This window comes from Garra rufa, chromosome 9 (genome assembly GCF_049309525.1).
Source record: "Garra rufa chromosome 9, GarRuf1.0, whole genome shotgun sequence".
NCBI lineage: Eukaryota > Metazoa > Chordata > Actinopteri > Cypriniformes > Cyprinidae > Garra > Garra rufa.
Window position 1 is genome coordinate 41,308,611 of NC_133369.1, and position 13,032 is coordinate 41,321,642.

The window sequence follows — 13,032 nt, forward strand, 5'->3', positions numbered from 1 at the left end:
GTATTCATACCCCTGCATTTTTTTCACATTTTGTTATGTTAAACTGATTCAAATTATTATTATTTTTACATCAGTCTACACTCCATGGTCTATAATGCCAAAGTAATCTAACATCTTTGCAAATTTACTACAAATAAAAAAAACCTAAATGATTCCATTGCATACATATTCATACCCTTATTTGGGACAGTTGAAATTTAGCTCAGGAGCATTCATATTGCTTGTAGACGTTACTACATTTTGAGTGAAGTTAACCTGTGGAAAATGCATATCAGAGCAAAAACCAAGCCCTGAGGTAAAAGAAAAAATGCCTGTAGAGCTCAGAAACAGGATTGCATCAAGCCACAGATCTGGGGAAGAGTTCAGAGGTTCACAGAAGCATGTAGTCTCCATTATCCTTAATGGAAGAAGTATGAAACAACCAGGACTCTTCCTAAAGCTGGCCTCCTGGCCAAACTTGAGCAATTAAAGAAGGGCTTTGGTTAGAGTGGTGACCAAGAACCTGATGGTCATTCTAGTTGAGCTCCATGATCATATGTGAAGATAGGAGAAACCTACAGAAGGACAAACATCACTGCAGCATTTCACCAATCTGGGCTTCATGGCTGTGTGGCAAGACTCAATTCTCTCCTCAGTAAAGACACAGGAAAACACACTTGGAATTAGCAAAAAAGCCCCTGAAGGACCCTCAGACTACAGAGTAGCATCACAAAAGTAAAGTGTGCTGGTTGCGGCCTCATACTGTAGGGCTGTTTTTCAGTGGCAGGGACTGAGGGACTCGTCAGAATACAAGAAACGCTTAATGCACCAAATTACTGAGATAGTCTTAGTGAAAACCCAATCCAGAGCATTCAGAACCTCAGACAGGGCAGAAGGTTCATGTTCCAACAGGATGATGACCCTAAGCACACAGCAAGAATGGTTTATAAACAACTCTGTGAATGTCCTTGAGTGGTCCAGTAGGGGTGGGCGGTACACCGGTGTCATAGTCATCACCGGTGTGAGATTGCGCCACGACATGGATTTTCTAATACCGTCAATACCGGTATATTTAAAACAATAAATTTTCTTCAAACGTTCAGTTGTGGTCTGAATACCTGTCCTTATACTATATATCTTGTTGTAAATAAAAAAGTAAAACATATTCGTATCAGCTTTGCAGGTGGTAGGTAAAAGGGGAGTGGCCATTAAACGACTGGTGAAACATCCTGAAGAAAGGTCGGGCCTGTAGCCTATACCAGGGGCGGAGTGGCAATCGGGACAACCGGGACTTTTCCCGGTCGGCCGGCCAAAGGATTTACACAGCGGATCACAAATTGAGCGGCGCGAGGCGAACGCGACCGGCCTGTTTACTTTTACTTTCGATTTTGTAAAGGGAGCAGCACATCTTATAATAGATATTTGTCAGTGAGTACAAGATTGCAACAAATCCTCCAGTCTATTTTTGTCATCTCTCTTTACTTTCGACCCGTGATCATTCAAATCTAAAGGTCATTGTACACTGAGTCCGATTTTCGCATGCGTTTTTTTTTTTTCTCATATTCGCCGTCCTTATCAAAATGCTTATTATGGATGCAAAATGCATAAAATCAAACACGATCCGAATTTTTTTATGACGGACGAAAGTTTCAGAGGCAGTGTGTAAACTCGATTAACATAACCTGTATTTTTTTTAACGTGCAAAAATGTCGGACGAAAATTTCGTACTCATGTGTGCAAAGACAAACTCCAGCAGCTCGTGTTGGATGCAGGGTTGCCAAGTCCGCGTTTTTCCCCACAGAATTGGTCTACTTATAAACTAATTGCCATGGGTTGATTTCCCCCAGTTATTTAAAGGTTTTAAATATTGCAGAAATTAAATTTCAATAAAAAAATAATTTTTGTTTTGTTGTACACTGTTAAGTAAGATCTTTAGGTTTTTTTGCAAAATAAATATGTTGAGAATGCATAATACTCTCCCATGTCTCTTTTTGATAAGGATACCTACCATTTACTTATTATAATATAAAAATATTAACTTTATTTACATACTAAAGGGACAGGACAGGCTACTCCTCCCAAAATGTACCAAAAAAAGAAATACCGTGATATTATACCGTCACCGTTCAAAAGATGAAAAATACCGTGATATTAATTTTAGGTCATATCGCCCACCCCTATGGTCCAGCCAGAGTCTGTATCTGTATGTATCTGCCCCATCCAACCTAACAGAGCTTTAGAAGTGAAGAGGTCGGTAGAAGAATGGCAGATAATTGCCAAATGCTGATGTACAAAGCTTGTTGCATCATACCCAAAAAGAGTTGAGGCTGTAAAGGTGCTTCAGCTAAGTACTGAGTTAAGGGTATGAATACTTATGCAATCTACTTATTTTAGTTTTTTTTTTTTTTTTGAATAAATGTATGAAGTTGTGACAGTTCTGTTTTTGCTTTGTCATTATAGTGCATGGAGTGTAGATTGATGTAGAGGAAAAAAAAGTAATTTAAAGCAGTTTAACATCAGACAGCAACATAAAATCTGAAAAAATGCTGGGGTGTGAATACTTTCGCAAGGCACTGTATATTTACTGCAGTTCAGCCGGTTATTTCCACAGATTCCTGTGCAGCTAGAGCGGTGACCAGTTGTAAATGCTGTTAAAGTGAAGTGGAAACATCTAGTAGAAACAACAACGTAGTTGTTGACAGGAGCCTCAAACTCATGGTGCAGAACTGCTGAGTGGTGTGAAATGTAGCACGTTAACAACACTAACAATTTCCTGATTATTTCTTGAGGAAATGTCATCACAAAAACTATTCAGTTTTCTTTTCCAGTTGACTAGTTAACTTCTAATTGTGAAACAATACGACAGGCCTAGGGTAAAGTACAACATTTAGCTAAAACAAGTCTACTTTTTGTGTCTTGCTTCTCTCATGCTTTTAAATCATAAATGGAGCCACAGTTACTTACAGGCAGAGACCAGACACTATTGAGTTGGTTGTTAGCAGATATCAGGTTTTGTTTTTGTAACGTTTGAAAGCATTCTTCTTGTTCTGTTGTTGGTGTAGTTAAGTGTCGATCACAGTCAAACCCTCATACTGTAAAGCTGCAGTACATCCACACAAATACCTATGTTATGAGACCTTCGCCTCTGATCTGAAATATTACTCCTAAATGAACAGCCTGTTTGAGGTCTGTGTAAATATTAGAGGAGGATTATGATAAGCTTTTCTCAGGAAAGTAAGCAGTCTCACCAGATTTGTCTATATGGGGTATGTGGTTTAAAAAAGTGGAAACTCCTGAAGGATTGTGGGTAATAGGCTGGACGGAGAGAAATAAGAGGCCGATTCATCAGTCTACTTCAAAACTCCTAATTCTGGCTGATCCTCAGCAATAAGCGTCAAATCCATTTGATTGAATCCAGCAGGTGTACTCTGATCTGATGGCAGTTTGGAGAAATTTGAAATGTGTCAACAGTGTCAACATTGCTTTTCAATTAAGAGCAATGTTTCAAGAATAAATCACATTAGTGCTCAGTGGCCAGAACAGAATCCTGTAAACCCTGACTTATGAAATTAAAGTCCAAAAAGTTTTTTTTTTCTTTTCTTTTCTTTTTTAACAAAATTGTTTAAAAAATGCCATGATTATGGAGAGATGAAGCTTGATGTATCATATTTGTTTCTAACATTTTAACATGCATTTTCTACAAAATCTTTAAAGATGTAAGAGCAAAAACACACATGTATTTAAAGGTGGACAGTTTTAGAATTATACTAAAAAGCCTTTTAATTCCGAAAAGTTTGAGGTCAAAAGTCATGCAGAAGATTGGGTAACACTTTAGAATAGGGAACACTTATTCACTATTATCTATGACTTTTCCCTTAATAAATTCCCAATTTGCAGCTTATTAATAGTTAGTAAGGTAGTTGTTAAGTTTAGGTATTGGGTAGGATTAGGGATGTAGAATAAGGTAATGTAAAACAGGGCATTAATATGTGCTTAATAAATATGCTAGTAATATGCAGACTAATAAGCAACTAGTTAAGAGACTGTAAAATAAAGTGTTACCGAAGATTGTGTACAAGTTTGTGAGCAAGTTTGCTGATCATTTAAAGGAACACTCCACTTTTTTTGGAAATAGGCTCATTTTCCAACTCCCCCGAGTTGATTTTTACTGTTTTGAAATGCATTCAGCCGTTCTCCTGTTCTGGCGATATCACTTTTAGCATAGCTTAGCATAGATCATTGAATCCTATGAGACCAATAGCATCGCATTCAAAAATGACCAACGAGTTTCCATATTTGTCCTATTTAAAACTTGGCTCTTCTGTAGTTATATCGTGTACTAATACCGGCGGAAAATGTAAAGCTGCAGTTTTCTAGGCCGATAAGATTAGGAACTACACTCCCATTCCGGAGTAATAGTCAAGGAAGTTTGCTGCCGTAACATGGCTAAAGCAGGCCTAGTAATATCAAGCAGCACAACGTGACCAACTGCATGCACAGGGAGCGTTCCTCGTGGGAAGTTACCCAGCTGGGAACTAATTTCAGGCGCTGTGTGATATTGCGCCTGCTGCGGCCATGTTACGGCAGCAAACTTCCTTGATTATTACACCAGAATGGGAGTGTAGTTCCTAATCTTTTCAGCCTAGAAAATCGCATCTTTAGATTTTCCACCGGTCTTAGTACACGATATAACTACAGAAGAGTCAAGTTTTAAATAGAACAAATATCGAAACTCGTTGGTCATTTTTGAATGCGATGCTATATTGGCCTCATAGGATTCAATGATCTATGCTAAGCTATGCTAAAAGTGATATCGCCAGAACAGGAGAACGGCTGAATGGATTTCAAAACGGTAAAACTCAACTTATTAACTCTTATTAAACTTATTAAAAGTGGAGTGTTCCTTTAAAATTCTTGCATCAAATAGTATACACTAGGCTTTAGTCGGTTAAGTAGAATACAGAGTTATACTAGCCGGTAAATTAGTATTAATAATGATTATTTGTATGCTATTCTGCAGTTGGTTGCGAGTCCATCCCTGAACCAATAGTTGAGCAAGAGGAGGAACCACCACTGCAGCAGGACGCTGCCAAGTACATAAAGAAAAAACAGCCATCCAAGAGAATCAAGAGCAAGTCAGGTAAGACATGTGGCAGTGCCAACACTTCAGAAACCCTCAATGCTTCACTAATTTAACTCAGTTGGAAATGTGAATGTTGATATTGTTGATATTATGCTGCAAATTAATAGAAAATCCCTACCAAGAAAAATCAGAGTCAGGTTTTGTGATATGTGGGGACACACAGTAGTGTGTATGTTTGTGTTCAGCAAAACATGTTTAAGCAGGTCTGCAGCACATGCCTTAATTTGTTTAATCCAGAACCGCAGAAATTGTTAATGAGCTGAAGACAAGAACAATAAACACTTGCAAAGCTTCATATTCTAAATGAGCAAATTACCAAAATCCATGTTTAGGTAATGATACTCCAATTTATGCAAAAATGAAAGAAAGAAAAGAAATCATTTAAAACAAGTAGGTTGCATATCCTCTGGTTAGTTAAAAAAAAACAAATCTCATTAGTGTTGGAATGTGTAAAATGGGTAGTAATTATTGACTAGTTCTGTGTAATTGCTTTAAACTGTTTAAATTGCTGTTGTGCTTCACTAAGATGTTTAATCCCTTCAGGGTCCCAAAGAAACTGTGCTCTAAATGTCTGGCAGGAAAATGAATGAATGTGACTTTAGGAATTGTGTGGATTTCTGTATGAATAGATTTTGTTTTAGTGTCCATTCAAAATGGAACAAACAAAGGTTTTCTGATGGAAAATGAATTTCAGACCTTAATATTCAGCATTAGCTCATTGGAAAAAGTGTCTCTGCCTCATTTTTGCAGACTCCAAAAACTGATCGGTACATACAGTACAATTCACTAAAGTTTCCAGCTGAAATGAACACAAGTGGCAGTAAAACACTTGTTAACTTTTACAGTGGCACTAAAATGAACATGTAAGTCTTTTCAAACTAATTATGGTTATGGATTAATAATATTTTCAGTTGAATGTTTTTGTGCTGTTCCTTGCACAATACTGTGTTTTAACCCCAAATCACTTAGTGCATTGTTTGTAAACTAATATATTTTGACTTTTGCTTTTTTAACAAAGTAAACTTGCTCAGTAGCTCACCTGGTTAAAAATATTGGTTATAGTTTAGTGTATGTTGTACATTATTTTTCCTTTTTGTGTCACTCACCGGACATTTCATTTCCGAACCCAGTCATACATACAACAACCAACGGAATAAAATGTTGACAGGATTTACTTTTAGTAATATTTTTAAATAAAACAGTACAAACTTTTAGTGGCACTAGCTGGACATTTCACTTTGAAAATGTCACATACATGATTGTTCATCACAGGTATATTTTTTTTCTGATGAGCCTGTGTTGTTAATGTACTACAGTTACTGTTACCTGTTTCCAAGAAATTTCCACGGCCTGACCACTAATAGCAGTAGATCCTCAGTAGTGCACCTCAAATATTGGAGAATCCCTGAATGCTCATTAGTTGGTTGTTGCTTTTGTCTTTGAAGAGGCAGATCTGCTCAGACACGTACCTCAGTCGCCGACTCTCTTCTGTCTGAGTTATTAAACATGTAGCATTCCCCCTAACAACACAGAAATATTTAGACAGAGGAAGCCATTAAACAGGAACAGTGAGGAAGGATATCCAATACAGTTGAAAGGATTCAAACATTGTCTCTGATGTTATTTGAAACAGAAGCCACGCTTTCATGTGTCTCTCATCTCTTTCAATACAAATTCAAAGTTCACATGTCCTCTGTGTATCGCACGTCAAATCACCAACTAGACTCTGGAGTCACACTATGTATTTATAAACATGAACCGTCGGCTATTAAACACCCTAAATTCAGATCCATGTAATTCCAGCAGTGGCGTGACTGCTGGCAGTACAGGCGAGGCAACTGCACTGGGGCCCTCCAATATTTTTGAAGTTTTATGATTGCAATAACATACCACACTGTTTGCACAAACTTAACAAAATGGAATAGAATTATAGTAATTGTAATTCTTTTACACTAGTATGGGTCACCATACTTGGCCTCACTTCACCTCCTTTCCTTTCCTTTCCTTATATACCATTTTTCTCTAAAATATAGTCAGTTATCGATATCTTTATGCATCAGGCAGTGCCAAAAACTGAAAGTTCAGTTGAATTAGGTCACCGTGTAATCGGTCAGGTACATATGATGCTCATTTGTTTTGTTGGACACAATCAAGAGAAAGAAAACTACTGAAATACATTATGATTATTAGTAACTTTCTTTTACAGAAAAATCACATGTATTGCCACCAAGTCGCTAACAGAATTATTTACACTGACCAAAATTATAAACGCAACACTTTTGTTTTTGCCCCCATTTTTCATGAGCTGAACTCAAAGATCTAAGACTTTTTCTATGTACACAAAAGGCCTATTTCTCTCAGATATTGTTCACAAATCTGTCTAAATCTGTGTTGATGAGCACTTCTCCTTTGCCGAGATAATCCATCCACCTCACAGGTGTGGCATATCAAGATGCTGATTAGACAGCATGATTATTGCACAGGTGTGCCTTAGGCTGGCCACAATAAAAAGCTACTCTAAAATGTGCAGTTTTATCACACAGCACAATGCCACAGATGTCGCAAGTTTTGAGGGAGTGTCCAATTGGCATGTTGACTGCCAATGTCCATTTGTGAACAATGTTTGACAGAAATAGGCCTTTTGTGTGAAAAAGTCTTAGATCTTTGAGTTCAGCTCATGAAAAATGGGGGCAAAAACAAAAGTGTTGCATTTATAATTTTGGTCAGTGTATATATAGTATTATATACAGGGTACAATGGGGCTAAAGGCGCATTTGGTATTATTTTCCTCTAAACCACTAGATGGCAAAAAAACTTGACACTTGACGCGATCGTGGGCAGAAGTCGATTCTGTGCTTACTTGACCTAATGTGTGATTTTTTTTTATTTTATTTTGAATATATCTTGAAACAAAGGTCTTAATGATTTTCAGTTTTGTTTAAGATAATTAAATGAACAGTTTTTAAATAACGAAAGAAGGTGTAAAAGTGTGGTATTTGGGATAAAAAACACCCCTGCTGTCAGAGCACAATAATTAACATGATAATTAATAGAAGGCTGACTTTCCCTATTGTTGACATGACATTGTTAGAGTCAGATGGTAAATATCATTTATGTTGGGTGTCCTTCTTAAAGATAATCCCCATGTTTAGAATGACACCATCATATTTAAAAACATGCTATTAATCATATCATATAATAAAATTTCATTTGTAGTTACTACTGTAAATCTATATTCAATTACTATGGGATCTCCTTCAATGCTTTCAGAATGTTTATAAGATGTTTAAACAAAATAAACAACTTGTATGATTTATTTTCACACAAAATCTGTTGCTCCATAAATCTTAGGGTGTGCCTTAAGCCCAGTTGTGCCCTATGTGTGTGTGTGTGTGTGTGTGTGTGTGTGTGTGTGTGTGACCCTGGACCACAAAACCAGTCATAAGGGTCCATTTTTTTCAAGGGTCCATCTCAATAAATAAGCTTTCCTTTGATTAATGTACGGTTTGTTAGGAAAACTTTAAAATTTTAAATATTGCCTTTAAAGTTGTCCGAATGAAGTTCTTAGCAATGCATATTACTAATCAAAAATTAAGTTTTGATATAATTATGGTAGGAAATTTATAAAATATCTTCATGGAACCTGATCTTTACTTAATATTCTAATGATTTTTGGCATGAAAGAAAAATTGATAATGTTGAACCCATACAACGTATTGTTGGCTATTGCCACAAATATACCCATGCTACTTATGACTGGTTTTGTGGTCCAGGGTCACATTTGAAAGTGTGCAGTTTTTGTCCATCGCAAACTTGAGTGAAATGACTTCATGCCATTGGTCAGTAGTCTGAATCTGGTAAATCTTAGCCTAGGTAAATCTTAACTGTCTATCTGAAAGAACTTCCTGCTGAGTTAATAGCTGTTTTTATAGCATCTGGCGATTGTTTTATTCAGGTCCACCAAGACAAACATAATGAAAAATGCCTCTTCCAGCCTGGGTGAAGTCATTACATATACTAACAACAATTTGTAATTTAATGGAGTGGCACATGGCACGATTTGGAACATTCTCCAAAGTGGTGCAGCACAACTCAACTAGTACAAGAGCCCTTCATAAGATTTATCACAAAGACCATTAAATCTCCATCTGTCGACATTTCACACTAAGCGATCAAAGCCTCACAATTTTGCCCTACAACAACAGAAATCCTTTAGGATCCCTGAAATTTGTCTCTGATGACAAAACCTTGGCCAAAATCATACAGTGTCTACTGGGCTTTAATAGCAGACACTTAGATTACTTAGTGTATAGAGAGTTTATGATGAGAGTCAGTATTAAATGGCCTTTAAATGCTGATGTGTGTAATGATTAAGGCTTGATTGGCTCTATATTTAGCATATTGTCATACGGTTTCCATTATATTGCTGGTGCTCTATCAGATAGAACTGAAACCCGTATATAGCAGAGATGACAGGGAAGCTGATGCCCATATGAGTTCTCACTAAACAGGCCTCATTAATCTCTCATTATGTTAATGCTCTCAGAGCAGCACAAGGTACTCGAGACAAACGAGAGCTACTCATGTGAAGCACACAAGATATGAGCCTCATTGTTCATTCTTTTGTGCACCATCTTAGTTTTTTTTTTTTTTTCTCAGCTTGTTGCAGTGCATTCTGGAATTTGTAAAGAAACCAATTTCTGTGACCTTGGTTCTGGAAATATTTTTCCCGAAAGAGATGCTAAAAAAGTCTTTGTTAAAGTGTTGAAACCATGAACCAAACATACCACCTACAAGGTGAATCACAACATTTCAAACATTGCAAAGCGAAAAAGTATTTAAAAATCTGACAAGACTGTGTACTTCTATGGGGAGACTGACTATATTTGAAAGTTTTGTTAAAGAAGGAAGCTAAAAGTTGCTAATCCTTGTTTTCTGTGTATTTTTAGATTTTAGGTAAATAATGCATTCAAAATGAAATTGTGTCTGTCATGTTATGCATTATGTTTCCATTAGGGATGGGTGATACCAATCATTTTAATTTGATGTAATACAGATACTTGTTCTTACAATTTTGTTATTCCTTAAATAGGTATATGATTTTTTTAAATTAAGTTTGTTTTGTTAAAAAAAAAATCTGGCCATGAATACATAATAGTAATAATAATTACAAAAGCAAATATGAGCACTTTTTTTTTTTTAAAGTAAATGTATAAAAGTAATCTCATTTTACAGTGTAACATTCCACTGAAGGGTAAGTCATGTTGCGAACCCATGTGCAGTTTTATTTAATAAACGGATGCAAAATAAACTAAACAAAACTAAACCATGACATGAGCATGAGAACTTAACTTGAACAGACTTGACAAACTTACAAACTTGTTACAATAACAACCGACTACGGAAATATGAGTGCTATATATACACACATGGACCAGTGATTAAACAAGACACACCTGAAAGTAATCATGACAATAAACCAATGAGAATATAACACATGTAGCAAAGGAAGCACATGACAAGATTACATGAGAGGCACAGATAATCACATGGCACAAAACAAATTTCAAAATAAAAGACATGAAAACATAAACAAAAACAAAACCTAAAACAGATTTTACATACAGAGATAGTGTGATTAAATAATAAAGTATGTTTCCTTTCTGACATGCTCTTCATTTTTCTCTATGCGTCTGCAACTGTGCATTAATGCCACGCTCGTGACATGAGCTAGGTAAATAAGTTAGGGCTGTTTTGAGACGCACATTACACAAAAGTACTGAAAAAAATGATGCAAAAATTCATGTTTTTATAATGTAATTTTAGTATCAAAGCCAAATGAGTAGATTTTGAAAACTGATGTATCAATACTGCAGTAACAATGTGCCCAGCCATATTTTCCCTTTAAAAACTAAAATGTATACTTCTTCTAAATCTTTTAGCTCTTTACAAAACATTACTCTGTTTCTTTAAAGGTGCACTTAAGTGCCTTGAAACATGCAGAATTCTGCCGCGTTCCAGGCAACCCGCCAGTTGCAAAACTCAGCCCTCGGTTGCTAGGGTGGTTGGTAGGGCCGTTGCTAGAGTACCCAGGGTGGTTGCTAGGGTGTTGCTATGCAGTTGCTAGGGTACTCAGGGTGGTTGCTAGGGTACCCAGGGTGGTTGCTAGGGTGTTGCTATGCGGTTGTTAGGGTAACTGGGTGGTTGCTAGGGTGTTGCTAGGCAGTTGATAGTTGTCACAGATCGTTACTATGGAGTGTTATAGAGTTCTTAGCTTGATTTAGCCCTTAGCTAATCACTATTAGCAAGTAGCTATTCACTGCTAGCATGACTAGTATGTTGGAAGCATAGATATATATACATAGATACCCCATTGGACCGCTCCATGCACGTAGATGCGTCCGCCATATTGCAGTGGTCCACTTGACATCATTTACCATAGTGTAGGTTCGCAGACCAACGGATGTGCAGGACTGTGGCATTTCGAATATTCAGTGATTACTATGGTGATTTACATAGATCTATGGGTGAATGACGTCAAGTGGACCGCTGTAAAATGGCGGACGGCTTACGTATAAAGGCCCATAGAAACAGTCGCTAATGAGGCATCTACGTATATATATCTATGGTTGGAAGTTCTATTTGCTAGCATGAGCCAAAAGAAGCAACTCCTGTGTCTATGCGATATTCTGATGCAGAGAAATAGGTCTTGCTAAATGGTTGCTAGGGTACTCTGTTTAGTTGTTAGGTAGTGGCTTGGCAGCTGCCAATGATGATACTCCAAAGTCTACTTGCCATATGATATAAAACAACCCCCATTTCTCTAGGACATTCAGATTTAAATATATGCGTATGTGGGTTTGGGTTGCTAGGGTGCTTGACAATGATTGCTAGGGCGTGGCTTGAAAGTGGTGAAGGTGATTCATGATTGGCTGTTTGCTGCTTGAGTCAAACGAGCCCTCCCCATGTCTCTATGACACTGTGATCCAAAGAAATCCATCTGGGCTGTTATAATGGTGGTCTATGGGATCAGTTGCTAGGGTGCTCTTTATGGTTGCTAGGGCGTGGCTTGTCAGCTTCATGATGATCCTGAGAGTCTTCTCGTTCTGCGCTACGTCCCGTCAAAGTTGGCCACAGTGCGTTGTCTATGGGATTTTATGATCATCGTATGCCCGATCGCTTATAAAAGTCATAGCACACCATTCTTCAATAGGCCGCACGATTTGACGCCCGTTTCGTGGGTCTATGACAAAAACTGCGGGACGAGTTATGCGCCAAAATTTGTACGGAAGAAAGAAAATAATAAGTGATGCTTTGCCTATGGCAAGCACCACTAATGAATGCGCTCAGGCTGTTTCTGCTGACACAGAAATTATACACTTCAGCTTTAAAATATTAAAACTGTCATACATCTCGTAATATCATCATTATCCTTGCAGGAAATTACCCATTCAAGTTGTGTAGTGTAATTGTAGAGTAAACAGAACCCTGTATTTCCTTGACATTAAGCAAAAGGCTTGTTACCTTTCTGAAGGCATAATTATATCCGAATATATATTAAAATTAGGGCCGGGACTCGATTAAAAAAATTAATCTAATTAATCAGAGGCTTTGTAATTAATTAATCGAAATTAATCGCATTTTAATCGCATATAAATATTTGACCTGAGAACAGTGAGAAGTAAGTTTTTTCATATGGATTTTTAGTACACCATTGAATAATGACTGAATACATAAACTGAAGCAACAAAATATTGTTTATTTTTGTTCAACCAAGTCCAACAGACCAGTGCAATATTGCCATTAACTGTAGCAATAGGATACAGCGTTTCCCATAACGAAAACATTTATTTCAGTGAAAAAATAAATCCAAAACTCTATTTTAACATTTTGAACAATAGGGCTTTACA

General features: G+C 37.0%; 1 protein-coding gene across 2 annotated transcripts in view; it reads left to right on the forward strand.

The window, feature by feature from the left end:
* Positions 1-13,032, forward strand: part of bbs9 (Bardet-Biedl syndrome 9) — a 192,547-nt gene that overhangs the window by 106,151 nt on the left and 73,364 nt on the right. For both annotated transcript variants that reach the window (XM_073846720.1, XM_073846721.1), the window contains one exon: positions 5,000-5,119. In XM_073846720.1, coding sequence (XP_073702821.1) covers positions 5,000-5,119 — 120 coding nt within the window. The remainder of the gene's footprint in view (positions 1-4,999; positions 5,120-13,032) is intronic.